Source organism: Fukomys damarensis, unplaced genomic scaffold, assembly GCF_012274545.1.
Source record: "Fukomys damarensis isolate Sample0158 unplaced genomic scaffold, DMR_v1.0_HiC HiC_scaffold_5, whole genome shotgun sequence".
NCBI lineage: Eukaryota > Metazoa > Chordata > Mammalia > Rodentia > Bathyergidae > Fukomys > Fukomys damarensis.
The window spans coordinates 20,103,383-20,128,474 of record NW_022900917.1 but is presented as its reverse complement, the minus strand read 5'-3'; the positions used below and the strand labels follow the sequence as shown (position 1 = coordinate 20,128,474).

Sequence of the window (25,092 nt, the reverse complement as noted above, 5' to 3'; positions counted from 1 at the left end):
CTTACATGTGCATCATATCTGAAATCTGAGGTAGGATCTGCTGACCATTTAGTGATGCATTTGTTGGGAAAATGATGGAATTTTTTGTTTTCTTTCGTTTTTTGAGATATGGTCTCACTATGTAGTTCAGACTGGCCTTGGACTCACTGTGTAGCCCATGCTGGCCTTGAACTTGCAGTGATCCTCCTGTCTCAGCCTCCTGAGTGCTGGGATTACAGCTGTGCGCCAACATGCCCAGTGGAATTTTATATTTTTAAAAAAATACAGGGCCAGGGATTTAGCTCAGTGATTCCATCGTCTGCCTTGCCAGCGCAAGGTCCCAAGTTCAATCCCCGGTACCAAAAAAAGAAAAGAAAACATTATTTAGGGTGGCTCAGTGGTAGTGCAAACTTGCCAAGCAAGTGCAAGGACCTGGGTTTTATCCTTAGTAGCAGCAGCAGCAGCAAAAGGGGTTGGGGGTTTAGTTACAGATTTATAGTCTGGTTGCTTTGGATATACATTGAATGTCTTCAATTTATAGTTTTATTACCAATTAAAAAGTAGATTTTTTTGGACCGGGGATCCACCTCAATGGCTCTGCTGTCTCCTTTGCAAGCACAAGGATCTGAGTTTGATGCCCTGTACAAAAAAAAAAAAAAAAAGTAGAATTCTTTACCCTAAATGTTGTGATTAATACTACATTTGCATGTTGCTTTTCCCATTTAGTAGGTTAGAAGTGCTATTAGCTTTCCATGGCAGTATTTTTTGTGTTGTTGGAGTTTGAATTGAGCTACATTCCCAACCCCTTTTATTTATTTATTTTTAATTTTGAAACAGGGTCTTGTCAAGTGGACGGGACTGGCCTTGAACTTTCAATTCTCCTGTCTCTGATTGCTCTTCTGAGAAATCAGTGTCTCCCTGACTAAGCCACCAAAACAATTTCTGTGGTCAAAAGTTATGGCAGTAAATCTGAATATCAACTCATCTATGCAAAGTATTTCTACAGTGTCTGAACTGAAGAGTTTTGTTCTTCTAGACAGCTAAATATTCTCTTGGCTAACGCAGAAATGACCCTGGATTTGGAGAAATAAAGATAGTTACTGAGCATCCTCGATTTTGCCAAGGAGGTGAAGTCATGTTTCCTTCCCAGTTCCCGAGGTAGACCACTGGGGCAGGGAAAGAGACTTCTGGGTGTGTTCTGGTTTCTCTTTTGTTTGTTTGCTTGAGACAGGGTCTCACTTTGTGGTTCAGGCTGGCCTTGGAGTCACTATGGAGCCCACACTGGCCTCAAACTCACAGCGATCTTCCTGCCTCAGCCTCCTGAGTGCTGGGATTACGGTCACTCATCACCACGCTTGGCCTGACATTTTATTTTTAATTAATGCTTTGGTGGTGATTGCCAAGGCTTGGTGTGTACCGAGCACGCACACTGCCACAGGCTACATGCCAAGCCCATACTCATGATTTTCTTCGATGAAGGTGCATAGCAATGTGGATTTGTTGAGAATCTCCGTGACAGAACTGTGTGTGTTTAGGATGTGCTTACTTAACTTTATCCTCAAGTAAAATTTACAAGTTATTTTTCAATTATTTTTTTTTAAAAGAGTAGATTTAGGTTCAGTATAAAACGGAGTGAAAAAGAGTCCTCATAAGACCCCTGCTTTTAGGACATACACAGCCTCCCTTCTGCACCAGGGCTGCTGCATTTGTCACCACGGGTGAGCACCCGAGGCTCACAGGTGACATGAGCGTTCATTTTAGGTGTTGTAATTCTTTGGGCTATTTTTCTGTGTATGTGGTACTGAAGATTGAACCCAGGGCCTTTGCACTGAGTCACAAATCATCAGCCCATTTTTATTTTAGGACAAGGTCTTGCTAAGTCTCTGAGTGCCCAAGTTTGGCTCAAACTCAGGATCCTCCTGCCTCAGCCTCCCAGAGTGTTGGGATTACAGGCACACACTACTATAGTAATTATTTGGGTTTTAACAAGTGTATATACATTGTAACATCACCATAGTACAGAATGTTTTGCTTTGCTTTTGTTTTTTTTGAATCGGGATCTCACTTTGTAGTGCTGGGTGGCCTTGAACTGCGCCGTCATGCTCAATGCAGTACAGTACAGAACAGATTTTGCTTTGTTTTGTTCTTTGTTTCTTTTTTGAGACAGGGTATTTCCATACAGTTCAGGCTGTTTTGAACTCAGTAAGTAGCCCATGCTGGGCTTGAATTCACAGTGATCGTCCTACCTGAGCTTTTCAAATGTTAGGATTACAGGCAGGCAGTGCCAGGTCAGGCCAGGATAGTTTTTGTTTTAAAAATTCTTTCTGGGGCTAGGGATGTAGCTCAGTGGTTCTGCTGCTTGCCTTGCAAGTGCAAGGACCTGAATCTGATTCCTGGTGCCATAAATAAATTTTCTGGCAGGGTGTGGTGGCACACACCTGTAATCCCAGCACTTGGGAGGCTGAGGCAGGAGGATCTCTGTGAGTTCGAGACCAGCCTGGGCTACATAGTGAGTTCCAGGTCAGTCTCAACTACATAGTGAGACCCTGTCTCAAAAAAAAAAAGAAAAAGATTCTTTCTGTTCCATCTACTCCTCTTTCTTTTCCTTATTTTTTAAGTGTCTCTATAGTTTTAACTTTTCAGGATATCATATATTGCTTTTGTTTTGGTTTGATTTTAGATTTTTTTTTTTTTTTTTTGAGACAGGGCCTTTTATTGTTCAGGCTGGCCTTGAACTTGCAGCAGTCTTCCTGCCTCAACTTCCCAACTGTAGGCATGTACTGCCACACCTGCTATGATGTCATATAGTTGGAATCAAATTGTATGTACAGCCTTTTCAGATTGGCTTCTTAAGTAAAGTAATATACGTTCAAAGTTCCTAAATGCATATATGGCTTGGTAAGGTAATTTCTTTTTATTATTGTATGATATTCCTCTATATGGATACACCACAGTTTATTCATTCTCTTACTGAAAGATAATTTTGTTGCTTCCGAGTTGTGGCAATTTTGTGGGCTGGTGGGGGGGGAGTACCAGGGGTCAAACGCAGGTCCTTGTGCTTTCGAGGCAGGTGGTGAAATCACTGAGCTAAATCCCTGGCCTGAAGTTGTGGCAATTTTGGATAAAACCAAGAAGGGTGATTGATGCCTCTTAGAGTAAGACTATAATTTATCTCAAATGCAATTTTATGTTTGACACATTTTGTTTTTGCAAAAGTGTGCAGTGAAGCTTGTGTTTTTGTTGTGTGTGTTTTTTTTTTGTTTTTTTTTTTTGGTATTTTGAGACAGGGTCTCACTACATAGTTGAGACTGTCCTAGAACTCACTGTGTAGCCCAGGGTGGTCTTGAACTCACAGCGATCCTCCTGCCTCAGCCTCCCAAGTGCTGGGAGGACATTGATTTTTTTTTTTTTTAAGTAGAACTTGAACATGAAATTTTTCAAGGTGTTTTAGAAGAGGAGCAAAAATGAGAATGTTGTTGATTTCTAGACAGATGCTCTATCCCTGAGCTCTACTCCCATCCCCAATGTTGTATGACACCACTGAGCTCATCCTCAGCCCAATGTTGTCTTTTTCTAATGGGGAGGGGGGCACAAAAGACTGAGTTGTGTCAAAGTCATTCTGCAGCTCTGCCTCCCTAGGAACTCCTTGCTTTATTTACTTTTTTGTTTTTTTGAGACAGGGTCTCACTATGTAACCCAGGCTGGCTTTGAACTTGGGGGAATCCTCCTGCCTCAGCTTCCAGAGTGCTGGGATTACAGGCAGGCACCACCATGCACAGCTTTTCAGGCCTTGCTTTTATTTTGGGTCTTCCCACCTGGAAGTGCTGCACACCATAATGTGCTACGTGAATGAAAAGGCATGACCACTTTGATTAGGAAAAAAAGGGGGGACTAGGAATTTCTTGAGTGCTGTCGTGGTTCTCATTTTCACAATTCTTTACCTCTTTGTGTTTATTCTAAAAACTACTTCTGGTGTTCGTGTTGAGCTGTTAAGCTGTTCGCGGTGCCAATGTGCTGCCTGCCCTGGAATTAAGCAACCCAGCCAAGAGGCCTTTTCTAGCAGAGGCTGGCAATGGCAGCACTGTGAAAGCAATGAGTTTAATCAGGGGAAGCATGAGAGTGGTGACAGGGGTGGCACTTGTGGGATTTTTAGAACTTTGCTTTTCTTTGGGGGGGGGTTGAGACAGGAACTCACTATGTATCTATCCCAGGCTGGTCTTGAACTCACAACAATCCTCCTGCCTCAGCCTCTCGAGTGCTGGGATTACAGGCGTGCGCCACCACACCTGGCTCCCTGCTGACTTCTGAACCTGACTTTTGTTAGTTTTATTATTCATGAACGGACTTACTCTCATTAATCAAGAACTTCTACTATTATATTTAATTCAGTCTGGCGAGACTTGATGTAGTAAGGGAAGCAGTTGAGAGAAAGGATGGGAAAACCGAGGCTTGGAAGTTTTGCCCATTTCTTAAGTTAGGTGCACCCCCATCTATTGGATGCCAAGATTCTACTCAATCTAGAATACATAGAGATCATGTGTCGGCTCCTAAGATAGATCATCCTCCTTTTGGAGGATAATCTTCTTAAATTTGTATTATCCGGATTTCCTCAGCTATACCAATTAAATGACCCAGGGGTATGTGTGAGACTATTTTACCACTTCTTGGTTGTGTGAAGGATTTGTGTGTACTTACGAATGCTTGAACAGAGTGACATTAAAAGTGAGAACGGAGGGCCGGAGATTTATTTAGCTCAGTGGTTCCACCACCTGCCTCACAAGCACAAGGTCCCAAGTTCAATCCCTGGTACAAAAAAAAGAAAGAACAGGTGCCAAGGACTTTAAAAAGGACTTCCTTATTGATCTATGGTCTTATTTAAACTGTGTTGCACCTAATTTGTAAAATCCGAGTGAGGATGTGTACAGAAGTTTGAGTGTGGGCTCCATGTTAGTGGAGCTAAACGTGAAGGTCCCTTGGGCTCCTCCGTGAGCAGAGTAACGTAGGAATGGCTCATTCTAGACTTGAGTCCGTTCATGGGACTGAGGCCGTTGTTAAAAATGTGGAGGGATCCACTGAGTCTTCCTGCCCGTCTCTGTGAAAAGGATTTAAACTACCGCAAGTGTACAGTCGAGCTGCGCTAGTAGTTGGAGGGGGAAGAATTACCTTTGGCGTCTCATCGGCACGAGAAGAGCCAAGTCGGTGAATACACTGGCTTGTGGCCTGTAATAAGGTAAGTGACTAGAAATACTGTATGTTCCGTGCCCGCCCTCGTTGTTAGGTTAATTTTGTACGATTTGATTTAATTATAAAATATTTTACTTTGGGAAAATAAAAAGTTTTGAGTTTGGGAATTCCAGGATAATTTTGTTTCAGAAGGCGTTCGAAGACTTGTTTTGTTATCGTGGAGTCTCCTTTATCTGATTCGTTCACCCCACGTAAATGTTTTTCTGAAGTAAAAGCTTTCATCTCTACTGGTTCGCTTTCACCTCCACCTCATTTCTTCTGGGGTCGAGCAGTCTCCTCGGGTTTGTTAGAAATTCTTGCACACGTACCTTCTGCATGAAGAGTCGTGCCCTGGATGTCTTATTTGTTTGGTGGGGATCTTATTTTTTTCCCCCCTCCTGGAGAAAGTAAGCTTCAGAGAAATGGAGTTGAAACTAAGGGTTTAGATTGTTTTCCCAGCATTTTATTGCAGGTATAAAAAAAAATGTGTTGCCTTACCTCCTAGTTGTATTCTTTTATGGTGGCATTTTTACATTTTTATTCTTCCAGTGCTCACTTTTTAAAGTAAAGCAGCGTGAGACTGGGTGTAGTTTAGTGGTATAATGCGTGCTTAACATAGGTGATGCCTGGGTTTCACCCCCAGCACTCACGCCAAAGCAGATTGTGTATAGAATCAATCGATTTTCTAACTTGTGCAGTTTGTGTCTGTCTCCCTGTTTTCTTTCACATACCTTTAGGAAATTCAGTTCTTGGAGTATTGCTTGACTTTTCTCTCGCTGCGTTTTACCAGTTTGCTATTCCCTTGTTCATTACCATAGATATTTTAATATGTCTGGCAACATTGGTAATTGTGTTATACTAGAAATGAAAAAGAAAATAGAAAAAGGGATGTAACAAATGTGTTTGCTGAGGAATCTTGGCAGGGAAAAAATGGCTTTGAGTCGGAATTTTGAATTTGGATGTAGTTATGAAAATTTAAACTTGCTCCACAACTAATGTGTGTTATTTTAGATGTGTGATTCTCTTAGGGACAAACTAAAAATTTAGTGTGAAAAAGGTATTATTTACCAGAGGGTACTCTGAAACTGAAAGTATTTATTTTCAGGCAGTTGAGAAAGAAATTTTCTTTCTAGTAGATAAACTTTCTTATTTTGTGTGATACTGGAGATTGAATCCAGGGCTGCATGTATGTTCTGCAAGTGCTCTACACTGACGTGCATTACCAGCTCTCTCCGCTTTTTATTTTGAGCAAAGGTCTTGCTAAGTAGCCCATGTGGACTTTGAACTTCTGATTTTCCTGTCTCATCTTCTGGAGTAGCTGGGATCACCACTGTGCCCGGTGATAAAGTGTAGTATTAACGATCATTTTAAAAATGTCTTTCTGTGGGCCACGCCTTCAGCTACTATAAGTATGGCTTAAATCTTGAAGGACAGTGCTGAGGAAACCATTCCTGCTGTCCAGGTGAGTAGCCCAAGTCCTTCAACTTCTCCTGCCTCCTTATTAATGCAGCACTTTGCTTGATGGGAGCCAAACTGTTGGTTTTGTTCCCACCCAGCCTGGCTGCACCCTTCCTGTCTCTCCCCATTTTCTCACATGAAAAGCTGGCCGAGCCTGTTTTGCTGTTGTGGCTGCCCCAAGGGCAGAATGAGTACGTTGCATGTTTAGCTGTAAATCAGGAGCTACAGATTCATCTTTCCTTCCCTCAAGATCATAGGTAGCTAACTATACATTGATAGGGAAAAGAAAAGGTATTAACTTTTTTAGGAAGTGAGTCCTTTTTACAAATTGTTTGTGTTTCTTTCTGATAAAGAGAGATCGAAGGACCTTTACTAAGAGAGAAGGTGTGTGCGTGGGGGGTGTAGGGGGTGGTTTAGCTGTGCAGGAGGTTGGGTGACTTTGAAAAGTTAGCAGATTAGAGCTGCTGATTCTTTCTCTGTGCCACGGCTCAAAGGAAGCATGTCAGTACGTGTTCTGTAGAACCAAGTTAGCCAAGTGTCAACAGCGCATTCTTAATTAAAAAGGAGATTCAGGAAAATTGATCTTCAGCTACAAATCTATTTCAACACAGACTGGAGGCTTTCCTTTCTATTTTGTTTCTGATCTCTTATCTCCTTCACTTAGCTTTTATATATAAATTTGAAAAGTGTCTCGCAAAGTATTGCTCAAAAGAAAAACAAAGTGAAAGTTTAGCTTGGTGCAGGGAACTGTGTAAACATATTCAAATCAGAGCTGTCTTATAATTCCAGTTCAGTATCCGCCAGCCACTCTGTGTTATGGGGCAGCCTCTTAAGTCCTGGTTTCTTCATCTTGTTGCTTTTACTGTTCCCTATCTCGCATTGAAAGAATTAGGTGGAAGTTGGCACAGAGTGGTGTTTAGTAAGCATCACTATCTATGTCAGCGTGTTCTCAGAAGCTGGAGGGGCCATTGTAAGTGGAAAGAGATCAGAGGAAGGTGAGAACCAATACCCGGGAAATGAACAACACAGTTGAGAAGAGAATGATTTATACAGAGTCTAATGGAGTCTTAAATTGATGGTTGTGGCCTAAAGCAGTTAAGGAAGGCTTTGGAGTTGTGTGGCATTACTCAGGGTCTAATTTGGTTAGGGGATTAAGAAGATAAGGGTGCTTTATAGGGGAGTTGCTTAAGCAAAGGTAACGCGGTTAGGTACCTCTCATCATTTATAGAAGACAGAAAAGGTATTGGAATGGAATACCTTTTAACAGTCTTATTTCTCTAACCTTTGATTCCATCCACCCGCCCCCATGTTTTCTGATGTGGTGAATATTCCTGCAGTAGCCTCCGTGTTTGGCCATCTTTTGGCAACTTCCATTCTTTTAAGGCAGAGGTGAGCAAGTCTCTTTTTAAAAAAATCTGGGTAGTTAATATTTGAGGGTGTGCAGACACGTATCGGTGCTGCTCAGATTCTTCTCTTTGTAATCCTTTAAAAAAAAAAATCTAAAATCGGCTGGGGATTCAGCTCAGCGGTTTGGTGGCCTGCCTCGCAAGCGCAAGGACCCGAGTTTGATCCCCGGTACCAAAAAAAAAAAAAAAAAAATTCTAAAATCCATTCTTTGTTCTGGGCTACACAAAGTCATGCTGAAGACCAAGGGTGGACCCCCGGTATAAGTGGGTGCTTTTTTCCAGGCCCCCTAAGGTGTGTGACGAGAATGTGGCTCCTGATGGAGCTCTTTTAGCTCCCCATTTTGACACAGTGTCAGGGTGGTCCATATTCAATGTTTCCTTGGCCAATCTTCTGCAAAGCTTCTGTTTGTTTTTTGTTTGTTTGTTTGTTTGTTTTTGGTCCGGGGATTGAACTGGGGACCTTGCACTTTGGAGGCAGGCGGTGGATTCACTGAGCTAAATCTCCAGCCCAATGATCTCTTTCATGTCTTATCTAAGAATTTCTGACAGATCATTAGATGGGAAAGGGTGAAGTTGGGTTGCTGGGAGCTATCAGCTTATGAGTGCTTCTCAGCCTAGGGTGATTTTTGTCCCCTAGTGACATGCTTAGTTCTCGTGACTGGGGACAACCCAATGCTGAAAATCTGAACAGTGCACAGGAAACCTTCCCTTCCACCAAAGAATTGTCCGGCCTACATGCAGAGTAAGTGCTGAGGCTGAGAAACACACCTTGTGTGACAGGTTTGGTCTCTTATTTCGTGGGTAGTTTTATTCCCCTGTGGACCTGTGCAAGGCTGAAAATGTTACTAGAATTGCAGGGTTCTGACAACTGCATAGTTGTGACATGTCTGTTAAACAGTTTTGTGAGAATTCCCTACTTCCTTATCTCCCAGAAAAATTTAGGGCCATTGTCTCCCCCAGGACATGTTCATTCCTTTGGCTTTTCTATGTTGTTGTCACACTCTTTGAAAATGGCACCGGGGGCTTGGAGATTTAGCTCGGTGACTCTGCTGCCTGCCTCGTAAGTACAAGGTCCTGAGTTCGATCCCTGATACCATTAAAAAAAAAAAAAAAAGGCACTGGATTAATAAATACTTCAAATAGTATCTCCTTCTGCAGATCATCAGTGACCCCAGTTAGTAGAAATTGGTCTGTTGCTAAAACATCTATGTGATTAATTTTTCTCAGTAGCAGCACCTTATCTCATCACTAGGTGATGTCAGGAGAGGGTGGAGGATGCAGACACCATCTACTGTGTGAGCTTGGTGATTAGATTATGTGGTATTCGAAAGGGCAGATGGTGAGTTCAGATTTTTCAGTTGTAGATGTGGCCCTCAAAAGGTCTGGTCGAGCCAGGCATGGTGGCACAGGCCCAGCCATTTGGGAAGGCTGAAAATTCAAGTTCACCCTAGGCAATTTAACAAGAACCTATCTCAAAAAATAAAAAGAGCTGGGGGTGTAGGTCAGAGGTAGCCACCCGTGTTCAATCCCCGGTGCTATGTTTAAAAAAACACGTCTCAGTTATCCTGGGTTATGAGAGCAGCCACAGGGCTCTGGGAAGGGGCAGGGCATCTCTTATTTAAATGGCTGCTTTGTGCACTGGGCTTACTTTATCTCATTTAATCAGCACAAAAAGCCCAGGGAGGTAAAGATTATCACAGCTGTGCGTTTTGCAGATAAGCCAAAGTGTGGGGGGGGTTAAGTAATTGGCCAGGAACATATGGCTACTTTTCTTCATGTAGCATATTTAACAGCAAAGAGATAGAGCCAGTCGAGGGACAACACAAAAATGAGTTTGCCTCCCCACTGTTAGGTAGCAGCGTCTCTTTAATGAGAGAGGGAGGAGAAAGCTCAGGTGGAAAGTGGAAAGTGATCTTAAATTTCAAATGGAGAAAGATATTACTCAATGGATAAACCTTCAGTCAATTGGGGTACTTGGCAGGGGAAATTCTTTGTATGGGTGTGTGACAGAATGGAACCCAGGACCTTGGCACGTGCTAGGCTAGAGCTGCGCTGCTACACACTCAGCAGCACCTTAGGCGGCATTCTGGGTGCCTGCTCTGTGATTTGTTTTAACATTGCTCCCTCTTAGATTGCACTGAATCGTACATTAGGACCTTTCCTTCATATCTGTCTTCCTTTTTAAAATGTATTATGAAATACTAAGCTAAGTGTAAAATGAGGCAAGCGCCCCAGTAACTGTCACATGGATGTCCCTTGCATCTATGTACTAGGGATTGAACCCAGGCCCTTTGCACTGAGTTACATCCCCAGACATTTCATTATGTTTTTGAGACAGGGTCCTACTAAGTTCCTTAGGTTGGACATGAACTTATAATCTTCCTGCTTTACTCTCTCAGCTCAAATATCTGTTTTTTGTTGTTGTTTATTTGTTTTTAATTGCTTGTTTTGGCTTTTTGAAACCGGATCTCTTGTGTAGCTCAGACTGACCTTAAACTCGCAGCAATCTTCCTGCCTCAGCCTTCCAAGTGTTAGGATCGTCGGTGTGCACTCCCATGCCTGGGCTGGTCTTTGTTTTTTGGGTACCGGGGATCGAACTAAGGTCCTTGCACTTGTGAGGCAGGTGGTGGAACCACTGAGCCAGATCCCTGGCCCTTGGTTTTTGTTTTCGTCTTTGCAGTATTGGCAGTAGAACTCCAGGGCCTGATGCATGCTAGGCAGGTACTCTACCTTTGAACCACACCCCAGCCCTGGCTAGGGTTTTAAACTCTATAGAAAAGATGCAGTTCTATAATATAATTGATGTGCATTGTACTACATTACAAAATTTATTCACATTAATACATAATACAAAATACTACTATAGTATTGAAATCTGAATAAGTTACATATTCCAGTGACTTTTTTTTTTTCCCCCAAAGACTGTTAGCCTTTGTAAGTAACTATTTTGGTGGTAATACAAAATACTACTATAGTATTGAAATCTGAATAAGTTACATATTCCAGTGACTTTTTTTTTCCCCCAAAGACTGTTAGCCTTTGTAAGTAACTATTTTGGTGATGATATATACTTATTTTAGTGAAATTCTAAATCATAAAATGTAGTGGAAATGTGTTCCGCTTTCCCCCTCAAGCTGAGTTTGAGCCAAGACTGAAGAGTGAGTCATTTTCGCTGGCTTTACCCACACATTGTACTGACAAGGCGAAGGACGGCGTTGAAACCAGGCATGGTGGCATGTGCCCATGTTTCAGCTCTTAGGAGGCTGAGACAGAAGGATCACTTGAGTTCAGAGACCTAGACCAGCCTGGCAACATAGTGAGACCCCCTTGTCTGCCCATTAGATTGCACTGTTTAAAAAAAAAAAAAATGTCATTGTGGTGGTACGTGCCTGTAATCAGCACTGTGGCTCAGGTACGATCATTTTGAAGCCATCCTGAGCAATTTAGCAAGACCCAGTCTCAAAACAAAATATAAAAAACAAAAAACTGGGGGTGTAGCTCAGCCTGAAGCCCTCTGCGTTCAGTTCCCAGTACCACAGCGCCTCCTCCCACCCACCCCACCCCAACCAAATGTGAAAAATACCCATTGGCCTTTGTTGGCTTTGAGTGCTTCAATTATTTCTAAATCTTTTTATCACAGAACTAGCATTTGCTACCATAAAAAGTGGGATATGGGGGAGAGGATTTAGCTCAGCGGTGCTGCTGCCTGCCTCACAAACACAAGGTCCGGAGTTCGATCCCCGGTACCAAAAAACAAAACAAAACGGGATATCCAAAGGTGTTCTAAAAGTAATGTAAAGGAGAAGTTCTGAGTATAAGAAGTGTCACAGAAACAGTGTCAGCAAGTCCATCTATCTCACGTGAGGCCAGAGTAGGTCTTGTAATACTTGTGGTCTCTTTAAATTCCTGGTCGGTGCATGTGTAAAGTCAGGTAAAATGAAGACAGAATGAAGGATTTGCATTAGTACTCTAACAGAGATTCTAGCCCTGGATTCTGATTAACCTTGTGGACTCTATATTTGAAATGAAAACCCCTGCACTGAGCATCTGCACATTTGCTGTTACCTGAACAAACAACTTTTATTACTGGCAACACCCAAGACGTGGACGTCTGACCCGAGGGAGCACAGGGAACTTGAGGGAGTGTGTGCACCCTAACCCTAAGCAACCACACTGAAGTTTTGAAAGAGTTTTACCTGGGGTTTCACTTGGGGTTACAGTAACTTCTTTTTACCTCTGCAGCACGTTTCCTTCACTGAATCGCACAGGTTTAAACTTTGAGAAGAGTGGTTCAGACTCTCGATATGGAGCCTCCCAAGTTGAGGAGATGGGGAATATAATTTTAGCGATGATATCGGAGCCTTACAGTAAGTCACTGCCATCATCAGTCATAGAAGAGGATCTCACGACCCGCCCTTGACCCGTGCTTTTGAATTTGTTCCCACAACCTTGCATGTCTCATAGCTGAAGTGCTGACTTGTGTTCTCTCGTGTTTAGATCACAGGTTTTCAGACCCAGAGAGGGTAAACTACAAGTTTGAAAGTGGCACTTGGTAAGTAGTTGAATACTATCCACTTGAGTTTTAAAAAATTTTTATTATTGTTTAGAAACTTAACCTTTTGACTATCCCTTCGTGGTAGACCATTTATTAAAGTAAGCGTGGGACTAGGGATGTAGCTCCGTGGCCCTTCACTTGCCTTACAAGTACAGTGTCCTAAGTTCAATCCCCAGTACCAGGGAAAAGAAAAATGAAACACAAAACAAAACATAACGTAAGCTTGGATATTGGGACCAAAATTTAATGAAATGCGGTATTGGCATCTTCAGTCATCCACATTAAGTGGGACATCTTAATGTTGTATGTGTGATTCTTCATTTATTCCTTTAAAATTTAACCATCCGCCCACTTGGAAAAACTCCAAAGGAAAAAAATGAGAGTTCACAATTTTTTACTGAGATCAAGTGTGTTTATCAGCTTTTACCTGAAGGCAAAGGAGACGGCTAGGAAGAACTAGGAAGCTGTGCTGTGTCCATCTGTGAGCACGGGTGCGCCTGGGGAGGTGTGTGTATCACTGCAGTGACCTGCGTGAGCCTGACGTGGGTAGAAGCTTCTGATGGCTTTGCCCATGGAGAGGCTTCGAAGCCTGTGTAGCTGTAAAGAAGGTGACTCACTAGGAAAATGTTCTAGGATCGCTGAAAATACAAACCTCAGAAGGACAGATGGCAAAAGATGTCAGAATGTATAATAGGTGATTTCCAAATGTCCTGTGGAGGTGTCGGCACTCCCTAGTGTTAACGTGAACACCCCGGGGTGACTCCAGTTTTGCAGGGAAAATGTTTTCATGGCAGAGATCTGACCGCATGCACACGCTCCTAATGTGGGTTAATTTCCAGCTCTGTTCTGTAAATTTTGTTGCAAGTTGGATTTAAACACCCACTTGTTACTGCCTAGATCTGCAAATTAATTTAAATCTGTCCTTGGTTCTAGCAAGTTTCAGGCCACGAGGGGACTGGGAGAAGCTTGCGTCTTGCGAGTTGGCCCTGGGGACCTTTGAGTTCCTGGCAGGCGAGTGGCTCCTCGGCTCACAGACGTGCTGGAGGAGCTGGTGGTCTTTGTAGAGTGAACAGACTCAGAGCTGACAGCTCCTGAGGAAAATGAGGCCGTAGGGCGAGTCTGTCTAAACTGCAAATAAATGAGACCTCACGGGTCACCAGGCGCATTGCCTGGCAAGGGCTCCTGGATGTCACACAGCAAGCATTAACTTTGCAAACTGAAGTTTTGCTTTGTCTGCAGCAGCAAGATGGAACTTATCGATGATAACACAGTGGTGAGGGCGCGGGGTTTGCCGTGGCAGTCTTCGGACCAGGACGTTGCGAGATTCTTCAAAGGACTCAATATTGCCAAGTTGGTTTCCTTTCACCTCTGCTTTACTTAACCATCCCAAAGGGTCGCCGGGCTTCCTATCATCACCCTTTCCTCCTCACAATTACTTTCTACCTGCCATGCCTCTCATTCTTTTCAAAGGGGTGGCGCAGCACTTTGTCTGAATGCTCAGGGTCGGAGGAATGGAGAGGCTCTGGTGAGGTTTGTGAGTGAGGAGCACAGGGACCTGGCCCTGCAGAGGCACAAACATCACATGGGCACCCGGTACATTGAGGTATGATTCTCCTGGGACTCTGCCCCTGCGTGAGCGTGAACGTGGAGTGAGGGCTCGGAATTTGGCTGTTTGAACTTCTCTTTGTGTTCGTAGGTTTATAAAGCCACTGGTGAAGATTTTCTCAAAATTGCTGGTGGTAAGTGCCTTTTATATAATGTCTTTAGTTAATAAAAGAAAGCATTGAACCTATGTATTAAGAGTAGATCTGGGGCTGGGTGTGGTGGTGCATGCCTGTAATCCCAGCACTCGGGAGGCTGAGGCAGGAGGATCGCTGTGAGTTCGAGACCAGCCTGGGCTACATAGTGAGTTCCAGGTCAGTCTCAACTACATAATGAGACCCTGTCTCAAAAAACAAAAACAAATACAAAAACAAAAAGGAGTTGATGAAGGCCGGGGATTTGGGTCAGTGACACTGTGCCTGCCTCGCAAGTTTAAGGCCCTGCTTCGATCTCTGGTACAAAAAAAAAGATTAGATAATAGGGTTTTTTGGTTTTGGTTTTGGTTTTGGTTTTAGTTTTTGGTTATTTGAGACAGGGTCTCACTATGTAGTTGAAACTGACCTGAAACTCACTATTTTTTAGCCCAGGCTGGTCTCAACTCATAGCAATCCTCCTGCCTCAGTCTCCCTAGTGCTGGGATCACAGGGGTGCGCCACTACACCTGGCTGATAATAGGGGTATGATGGGCCTGGTAGTTCAGGAGTAGAGCCTTAGTTCAGCCCTTGGTTTTGTTTTCACCACACACACACACACATCATGAATGATTTTTATTTCCCAATCAAAAATATATAAGAACTCTTTTTTTTTGGTACTGGGAATCAAACTCAGGCAGGTGGCAGAACCACTCGCTAAGTTCCCGGCCCAAGAACTCTTTTTGTTTCTTTTAATAGAAAAAAAAAAAAAACTTTGAATAGTATTAGTGAGCTTAAGGTACTGTTACACTGAATGCCAGGCTTGGTGGCACACACCTGTAATCCCAGCACTGTGGAGGCTGAGGCAGGAGGATGAGTGGGAGTTCAGGCCAGCCTGGTCTACACAGTGAGTTTAAGGCCAGGATCCTGTCTCAAAAAAAAAAAAGTACTACTACACTCCCCGAGGCTTGACCCAACCTATTAAATAGCCATAAAAATGCCATAAAAAACGTACAAAGGTGTTGACCTGAAATAAATCTTTTTCCCTTTAACGTATGGGTGTTGGACATTGGGTCTCAGAAATGAGAAAAGTAACTTAAGACATTCCAGAATTGTAGAAAATATCCATTTAAAAAAAGTACAAGGATGAATGATAATAAAAATCACATATAAAGGAAAAGGGTAGTTTTTGTTTTTTTGTTTTGTTTTTGAGACAGGGTCTTGATATGTTGGTATTGAACTCATTATGTAGCCCGGGCTTGTCTTGAACTCTTGGCAATCTTCCTGCCTCAGCCTTCCGAGTGCTGGGATTACAGGTCTGTACCACCACACCCAGCAGGAAGGGGTAATTTTGGAAAGAAATGAGTCTAAAACCTTTTCAAACAGCCACACTGTAATACCTGAGACTGTTGAATATTTGTTTCTAGTTTTTCTCTAAATTACATCATCAGTGTCAAGAAGCGTATTAGTTTTATCTAATTCTCAAATTGTAACTTTTTTTAAGGCGTAGCTTTAAACCTGTAAATAACATATATAAAAAAATAGTATTTTGTGTAATTTTTTGTCAACTACACATATATCTACTTTTTTTTTTTTTTTTTTTTTTTTTTTTTTTTTGGTACCCGGGATCGAACTTGGGTCCTTGCTCTTGTGAAGCAGGCACCAGAACTACTGAGCTAAATCCCTGGCCATATACACTTACTTTTTAAATGTGTATGTTCTGTTCAGGTTGTATAATTTGTTTGTTTGTTTATTTTTAGACATTGTCTGTGTAGTTCAGGCTGCTCTTGAGTGCACTATGTAGCCCAGGATGGCCTTGAATGTTCGGTTTTCTTACAACTTCCTTTCTTTGATATTTTATAAACATTTTGCAATGTTACTCATTTTCCTCAAACGTTAATTCTACTTAGTGTATGTGCCATAAAGTTTTTAAACATCCTTATTCTACATCTAGAGCTTATTTCTAGCATTCACTTTAAGTATGTTGCAGTAAATATTTTTGCATTTCTGTGCTATTCACTAGGCTAAAATCTAAAAATAGTATAGCAGAACCTAAGAATTATGGACCCCGTTTTAAGAAAATATTGACACCTCGTACTAAGTTCCATTGGGCAACTTTGACTTAAATGCAGAACATTTGTTTTATATAGAGATAAATTTGTATTCTTGCATAATATAGCACTGGTGACTTTTTTGCAATGAGAAACAGGGTAACATCCTGTTAAAGCACAACTCACTAGTGTATTCCTATTTTGGCACTATTTCTTTAGAAATGGCCTAAGCCTTCAAAATTTAGGGCTTTAATAAGATTACCAAGGGTGGGGGATTTAGCTCGGTGGTGCAGCACCCAACTTGCAAGCACAAGGTCTTTAGTTCGATCCCAGTATCAAAATAATAATAATAATAATGATAAGAAGAAGAAGAAGAAGAAGAAGATGATCACCAAAATTCCAAAGCAGTGTTTGATTGGCTGGGGGTAAAATACATCTGGAGTTACATATTCTTACCCTGAATGCTAGGGTCCCATGGTGGCTGAATTGTAAATTGGGAATGGCAAAGTTAACTAATATTCTCACTGTTGCCTGGGATTTCATTGCATGTGAATAGTGTGATGAGAATTTCCTATTGAGTCAGGTGTGGTGGCACATGCCTGTAATCCCAGCATTCCAGGAGGCTGAGGCAGGAGGATTGCCTTGAGTTTGAGGCCAGGCTAGGCTGCATAGTGAGTTCAAGGCCAGCCTGAACTACAAAGCACAATCCTCTCTCAAAAACACAAAAAAAATAAAAAAAAATTTTTCCTTTAATTAATTAATTAATTAATTAATTTACTTATTTATTTATTTATTGTTTTTTTGAGACAGGGTCTCACTATGTAGTTGCGACTGACCTGGAACTCACTATGCAGCCCAGGCTGGTCTTGAACTCACAGCGATCCTCCTGCCTCAGCCTCCCGAGTGCTGGGATTACCGGCATGCGCCACCACGCCCAGCAAAAATTTCTATTAAGGAAAGTGTTCTACTGTATGAGTTTGATGGACATGCACTTAAATATTCATTATGTGGCATGTGGTACAGAATGCTTTAGTTTGGAGCTGGACAAGATGGTAGACACCTGTAATCCCAGCCCTCGGGAGGCTGAGGCAAGATGATTGCTGTGAGTTCGAGGTCAGTCTCAGCTACACAGTGAGCTCACGGATAACCTGAACTACAGAGCAAGACCCTGTCTCAAAAAAAACTCAGAATACCTAGAATGCCTTCGTTTGGGCAGAATGTTGATACACTGGAGCGGTATGCCAACTATATTCGTTACACTGTTTTTCTCAGTTGTGTTTGAAACTTTTTTTGTGGTACTAGAAGCCTTGGGCTTCACATGTGCTAGGCAAGTGCTCTATCACTGAGCTACATCCCAGCGCTTTGAATCTCTCTGAGTTGCCCAACTGAGCTGAAACTTGGGGTCTTCCAGCCTCACCCTCCCAAGTAGCTTGGATCGCAGGCGTGTGCCCCAGTGGCTGGTTTTGTAACTTTCTCCATAAAAAGCAATTAGGTAAATTATAAACCCATAGTGCTTTATCAGCATTAACCAACTTAATTCTCATAATTTTTAAAAATTGTGGATAATAAATTTTATTTTATCCCATTCCCCTCCCTAAGTCTCTGCCCATAATTCTGTGTTGTTTTTTTGTTGTTGCTGTTGTTTTGTTTTTGATTCTTTGAGATGCAGTCTTTCTGTAGTTTAGGCTGGCTTTAAACTCACTATGTAGCAGAAGCTGACCTCGAACTCATTTCAATCCTCCTGCCTCAGCTTCCTGAGTGCTGGGATTACACACGTGCACCACCAAGCCGTCTCAATGGTCAATGTTTTATGAAGCAGGCAGTTTTACAGATGTTGGAATTAAGGCACAAGAGGTTAAGCTTGCTAAGTTTCCCTAGTAAATTGTCTGGCTCCAGGGCCTGTGCTTGTTGTTGCTCTGGTTGCAGTTCTGGGAGTCAGATGGTGGACCCTGTGTGTGGTCCGCAGGCGCTGCCACAGAGTTAACACCTTCAACGCCCATGATGCCTGAGGCGGTTGCCCCCCAGGAGAAGAGCCAGCTGGTCTGTGATTTAATGATCGGACCAGCTTTCTACAAACATGGCTGTTTTATGGAAAGGCTGGCCGGAACGGCTTCAAATTTAAGAGAAGCCAATGTTTTTATCCCCAGGGTGTCATCAGTATGAATTCAGTAGGAAGGTGGGTCAAGATATTGAAGACATTACCAGGAGTTTACGGAATTCAAAGCCGTTGTCTCCCCGTTTCTCCCAGGTACCTCCAATGAAGTAGCCCAGTTTCTGTCCAAGGAGAATCAGGTCATTGTGCGCATGCGCGGGCTTCCTTTCACGGCCACAGCTGAAGAAGTGGTGGCCTTCTTTGGACAGCACTGCCCCATCACTGGGGGGAAGGAAGGCATCTTGTTCGTCACCTACCCGGATGGCAGGCCGACGGGAGACGCGTTTGTCCTCTTCGCTTGTGAGGAATATGCACAGAACGCCCTGAGGAAGCACAAAGACTTGTTGGGTAAAAGGTACATCGAACTCTTCAGGAGCACCGCCGCTGAAGTTCAGCAGGTTGGTTTGATTCTTCCTCTTTTTTGCTTTTGTTTTTTGAGGCAAGGTCTGGCTAGGTAGTTAAGGCTGCCCTCGAGCTCACTGTGTAGCCCAGCCTGGCTTGAACTCGTGGCAGTCTTCCTGCCTCAGCCTCCCAAGGGCTGGATTACAGGTGTACCCCACCACACGCGGCAAACAGGTCGTTTCTAACACTATGTTCGGACTTCTGACTTGTTTGTTTTTTAATCTTTGAAAACAACCTTACGTTATTCCTTGCGTTAAAATCTTGGAGAATACAAGAGAATATAAGTACATGAAAATAGTCTGATTCTATGACCACAGAGGAACATACTGTTTTTTTGTATTTGATTTTCTTACATTGTTTTAAAACTGTATCTTGAAAGCTTGTCCATGTTTGAAAGGTTTCATATTTAAATTAATATACCTCACTGTGGTACATATTTTATTTAGAAATTCCTCTATTCTATGTTTGGGTCAGTTTCTTATTCTACCTTTAGAATTTCCTATATAAACAGTTCTCTAAGGAGGACATGGTGGTGCAAGCCTGTAATCTCAGCACTCTTGGAGGCTGAGGCAGGAGGATTGCAGGTTCAAGCCCAGCCTTGGCAATTTAGTGATTTAGCAAGACTCTGTCTCAAAGTTAAAAATAAAGGGATGGAAATGTACATTAGTGGAAAGGGCCTAGATTCAAACCTCACTACCACACACACACACACACACACAAACACACCAAAACAAACTCCAAACATGTTTGTAAAACTTTTATCAGTTTCTGACTGATTTCTTTAGAGCTAGATCGATATATAGAGCATAAATTTCAAGATGTTTAGATTTAAAAGGCTTAAAAGATTTTAAGTTTGAAAGATTGCTTTAGCTATTTTGTTTTCAGTGTACTCAATTGGTGTCCCATAGGAGAAGAGGTTGATTTAATGACTCCTTTTTTTGTTTTGCAAGTGTTGAGGATACTTACTCTAATTATTTCTGTAAATTCACAAAATGACTTTGTGAAGTTTCTGCAGACTGCTGTATATCGTACTTTAAAATAATTGCCCAAGGCTGGGGATTTAGCTCAGTGGCACTGCTCCTGCCTTACAAGAGCAGGGTTCTGAGTTCGACCCCTGGTACCACATGCATGAATGAATGAATGAATGCCCAGAGTTCTGGGGATTTAGCTCAGTGGTGCTGTTCCCTGCCTGCCTAGCGCAAGGTCCTGAGTTCAATCCCTGGTACCAGGAAAAACAAAATTGCCCTAATTAACAGAACCTTTAGGGTTGCCACAAGGCAATTTTGGGTGTGGGTGAACTTTTTCTTCATTTCACCATCCCTACTGCTTTATTTAACAAGTGCAAAGTAGTCGTGGGCTCTATCATTGTATGAGAAAGGGAAAAACAAATTCTTTGTAAATAGAAAGAGTGAGGGAGGGGGTAAAGGGAGGGCAGGGGGTGGGGAAGAGTAGGAACTAAGATATGTCACGTAAAGGTACAAGACCTCAGCGATGAATGTAACTGTACTGTATACATAAAAAGTACCGATAAACTCAATGAGAAATTGAGTAATTGAGCAGCTTCTGTCTGGCAGGTCATACACATTGCTGGACCATTCTTTCCTGGTTTTCTAGTCTTGTTCTATGCCTGTTGTTTTAGATGCATAGCAATTGTATAACTTGGAGAAGGTTTTCTGACTCTAGCATTGCTTTAGATGTGCCATATTTGTTCTTTGATTCTGTCACTTCTTCCCCAACTACTAAATATGTTGGGAGTAAAGAAGTTGTGCACATTTTAGGGAAGGGTTCATTGATACAGCCACATTTTCAGTGTGTGAGACATTCAAGTCTGCAGTGGTCAAGGTTCCTAGAAAAGCTGGGAGTGCCACAAAGGGCGTTGGCACAGCGACCGACTTCCTAGTATTACAAATTAGTTCCCATGGTGTAAGATAAAAATGGACAAGAAATTCATGACTTAAGATTTGCCTGGAGCAATTGTTCAGGCCCATGGTCCATGCTCAGGATAGCTGAATTCCAGAATCTAAAAGATATCGAAGACCCTCTATCTTGGTACTGCCTCAGATTCCCATGGAAACTAAATTACTGTCTTTATGGTCACCAATTTTTTTTTTTTTTCAGTTTGCATTTTCCAGATGTTCTGTGTGCTTTTATGTGATGTTGTCTTTTAATATCATTCAAAATCATTATTTTTCCTGTGGTTCTTTTGCTAAGTCATTCTGTCTAATTCTTGTGTTTGGAGGTAGAGCATGAAGAGAATATTAAAGGGAATGGAAAATTCCATTGTGTTGGAAAATTAAATCTAATAAATTGCCACATATGTCCACATTTTCCAGATTTTTATAAAAGCCCACTTACTGTGCATAGTGGTGCACACCTGCAATCCCAGCACTTGGGAGGCTGAGGCAGGAGGATCATAAGTTTGAGTCCCACTTGGGCAACTCACTGAGGCTCTGTCTCAAAAATTAGGGAAGGTGGCTCAGGGGCAAAGGCCTTGGGTTCAATGGCCAATTAAAAAGAAAAAGCAGAATGTAAGGCCTTTTGTTTCAAAGGAGTAGTGCTATGTTTGCCCAGGTAAACACAGTTTTCGTAAGTACACTGTGTGGTGTGTGGCTTCTGTGTTTGGCAGAGGCAGGTATTGTGCATTTCCCAGCTGAAATGCATGAATCTCTTTCTGCATCAGTGCCTCTCAAACTTTTATATATTTAATGAATCGGCTGAAGAGCTTGTTGAAGGGCAGATTCATATTTCTGAGGTCTGGAGTACACCTGAGACTGCATTGCTTATTTTTATTTTCTTTTTTCTTTTGTCCTGGAGAGTACAGCCAGGGCCTTGCCCACACAAAGCATGCACTGTACCACTGAGCCACAGCCCAGCCCCTGGACTCTGCATTTCTGTTTTTAGTCAGGGTCTTGCTTTGTGGTTCAGGTTGGATTGCAACTCAGTGATCCTCCTGCTTCAGCCTCCCCAGCACTGAGATTATAGATGTGTACCACCCTGCCTAGCTAGATTCCACATTTCTAATGGCTCCCCAGAAATGCCAGTGTTAGTCTGCAGAAGATCAGGAATAGCAAGTTTCTAAATCACTTCTATTTTGCTTTGAGTGCAGGTGCTGAATCGGTTCTCCTCAGCCCCCCTCATTCCACTCCCAAACCCACCCATTATTCCAGTACTACCTCAGCAATTTGTCCCCCCAACAAATGTTAGAGACTGTATCCGCCTTCGAGGGCTTCCCTATGCAGCCACAATAGAAGACATCCTGGACTTCCTGGGGGAATTCTCCACGGACATCCGTACGCACGGGGTTCACATGGTACTGAATCACCAGGTAAGAGGGTAATGTATTTGCTTCCCCCCACCCCACCGGGCTCAAAAGCTCTCTTCTGAAAGAGTACACATACTCTTTAGTTTTATAGTAAGTCTTTAAGGAAGGATTTAGCTGTGAATACAAGAAGTATTTTGGGTGTAGTCCAGAAAGAATGCTGCCGTTTATCACGGTCGTTCGAATTCAGCTCTCCTCCCTTCATCACAGAAAAATCCGTCGCACCATTGGTAGTCAGGTGGGAACCGGGTAGGTGGGTGCAGCATTACCCGTGCAGCCAGTGAGCTCTGACTCTGATGCTTTGGTGTGAAAACCGTCGCGAATGAGGCACAGGCAGCTGAGCATGCCTGAGTCCCAGACAATTTTGTATCCACAGACTGTTTAGAAATGACTTATTTCATCCCCGTTAGACAGTGACGCTGTCTCTGTAGGGCGCAGAGTCGAGGAGGCTGTGTAGACGGTGCCTTGAGCACGGTGGGGATCATAGCAAGCACGTGGTTGAGATGCTGAGAGGCCTCCACTGAGATCTGTGTCCCCTCGGTGTGCCACTGTCGTTTGGCTTCTGCTTAAAAAGGACGTCACACTGGTTGCAGGACAATTTACCAATATTTTTTTGTTAAGCAAGGACAAAAGTCTGTAACCTCATAAGGCAAGTAGTTCTAATTAAAACTTTGGCATTCCGCTAAAAGTTAACTTGTATTAAGTTTTGGAAATGTTTTCTGAGCACTTTGGGTTGAATATAGGCTGATATTAGAGATAGTCATTTTTTCTCCCCCTCACAGCTAATTTCCCCCTTTTCACTTGGCGATGTGTCCTTCTCATCAGTGTAATCTTGCCCCGCTGGAAGCACGCATCCCTGGGTGCAGCAATCAGAAATTTAGTACCAGCACCCAGCACTCACTCTAACTCTTAAGTTAATATTAAGCCATACACTACCTTTTCATCTGATAACCCCCTTAGCCTGCTTGACTGGTAGGAGTTTATTTCTATTTTATTTTATTCTTGTACTGGAGACTGAATCCAACACCTTTGTACTGTGCTATATCCCAGCCAATTTTTTTTATTCTGAGACAAGCTCTCGCTAAGTCACCAAATTACACAGGCTGGACTCAAGTTTTCTGTCCTCCTGTCTCAGCCTCCTGGAGTGCTGGAATAACTGCCGGTGCCACCATGCCCGACTGCATTATGCCTTTTTGAGTCACCATATCTGGTAACCCTGGGGCCATTACTGTTTAGATACCAGCAGTAGACAGGGTTGCCTCTTGTTGAACCTGTGATTGCACTGGAGAAGAATGCTGCTTTGATGCTGGACAAGCTCTTAGCTGCCCGGAAGATGGTAGGTTTCTGTCTTGGACTGGGCTTGTTGATTTCCCTGGCCTGGTATCTCTTAGGGTAACTTGCATGGTAATCATTTGGACCAAGTATTTCCTAAGAGACTTGTAGGAAACTATAAAATAAGAAAGCAGGCCTATAAACTGGTTGTGTCTCTCTCTCCCTCATAAAATGTTCACACTAAACAAAACCAGGGTGTTGTAGGTCTCTCTGTGGAACAGAAATCTACAGCCATGACTTTAAATAAGCAATTTTAGCAATTACTAAAAGCAGAGCCTCTGAGCCTCTCTTAGAGCTAGCTGAAGGTGCAGGTGGAGGCAGGAGGTGGACAAGGCCACCCTGGCCAGTGGCGATGCAGCTCCCACCTGCCATCACTGTCCCTTGGGCCAGTGTGTCTTATCCGAGTCCCTCGGTCACATTCTGGCCAAGGCCTCAATGAGGGAGGAGGGAGGGACGTGGCAGGGCCGCAGTAGACGAGCGCTGGGAGCCACAGGAGACACTGGTTTGTTCATTTAGAAGGATCTCTAAAGCTCTAAGACTGGTTCTGTTACTAGCTTTTCTCAATCCAATGACATTTAATCGGATTTTTCAGGAGGGAAAAAAAATTTTCAGTATACAATCCCATATTTTGAAAGCAGCAGTCACAAGGAGACCCTTTCAAAACATGTTAATCTGATACTAATTTAACAAACCAGAAAGGCTCACTTGGAGGTATGAGCTCTCAAGACTGTCTCGTGAAGGTTTTGTGGCCATTCTGGTGAGGAGGCGACGTGAGTCTGGTCTCAGATTGTGCTGGCACCCAGACTTGGTGGCTCACACAACTCTGCTGCGGGTGGCCATGACCTTTTGTGTTCTGTTTATTTCCTTGTTGAGGGAGACCATCTCCTCTTGTTTTTATTCTTCCTCACACACCCAGGGCCGCCCATCAGGAGATGCCTTTATCCAGATGAAGTCTGCGGACAGGGCATTTATGGCTGCACAGAAGTGTCATAAAAAAACCATGAAGGACAGATATGTGGAAGTCTTTCAGTGTTCAGCTGAGGAGATGAACTTTGTGTTAATGGGGGGCACTTTAAATCGAAATGGCTTATCCCCACCGCCATGTAAGTTACCATGTAAGTTTTTCTTGGGTCTTGGCGCTATTCTATGCTGTACGCTGGTAGGTGCTTAAGCTGCTTTTGTAACTTTCTGTGCCCCTGGTTCTTTCGGCGGCAGCAAGGTGGTTACATAAGGCTTTCCCATCTGAAATCAGTAGTATCTGGTAATCATTTAAGACCTTGGTTGTGGACACCCATAATTAGAGACACTGCACATAACCTCCTTTTAAATTATCTTCTTGCTTTTCCAGTGGTAAGCAGTTGATTTCTGGAGCTTATTGTGCCCTCAGTAAGCACTGACTCTGAGAGGCAACCTGGCTATGTACATATTTCAGTACGCATTTAAGTATGGCTGGATCCCTTTTCCTTCTTTGTTTCTTTCTTT

The 25,092-nt window shown here is 42.9% G+C and overlaps 1 protein-coding gene across 1 annotated transcript in view; it reads left to right on the top strand.

Moving 5' to 3' along the window:
* Positions 1 to 25,092, top strand: part of Esrp1 (epithelial splicing regulatory protein 1) — a 67,582-nt gene that overhangs the window by 7,893 nt on the left and 34,597 nt on the right. The window contains exons 4-11 of the mRNA XM_019206819.1: positions 12,335 to 12,433; positions 12,564 to 12,618; positions 13,861 to 13,971; positions 14,092 to 14,224; positions 14,318 to 14,360; positions 18,654 to 18,955; positions 22,066 to 22,284; positions 24,527 to 24,713. Coding sequence (XP_019062364.1) covers positions 12,335 to 12,433; positions 12,564 to 12,618; positions 13,861 to 13,971; positions 14,092 to 14,224; positions 14,318 to 14,360; positions 18,654 to 18,955; positions 22,066 to 22,284; positions 24,527 to 24,713 — 1,149 coding nt within the window. The remainder of the gene's footprint in view (positions 1 to 12,334; positions 12,434 to 12,563; positions 12,619 to 13,860; positions 13,972 to 14,091; positions 14,225 to 14,317; positions 14,361 to 18,653; positions 18,956 to 22,065; positions 22,285 to 24,526; positions 24,714 to 25,092) is intronic.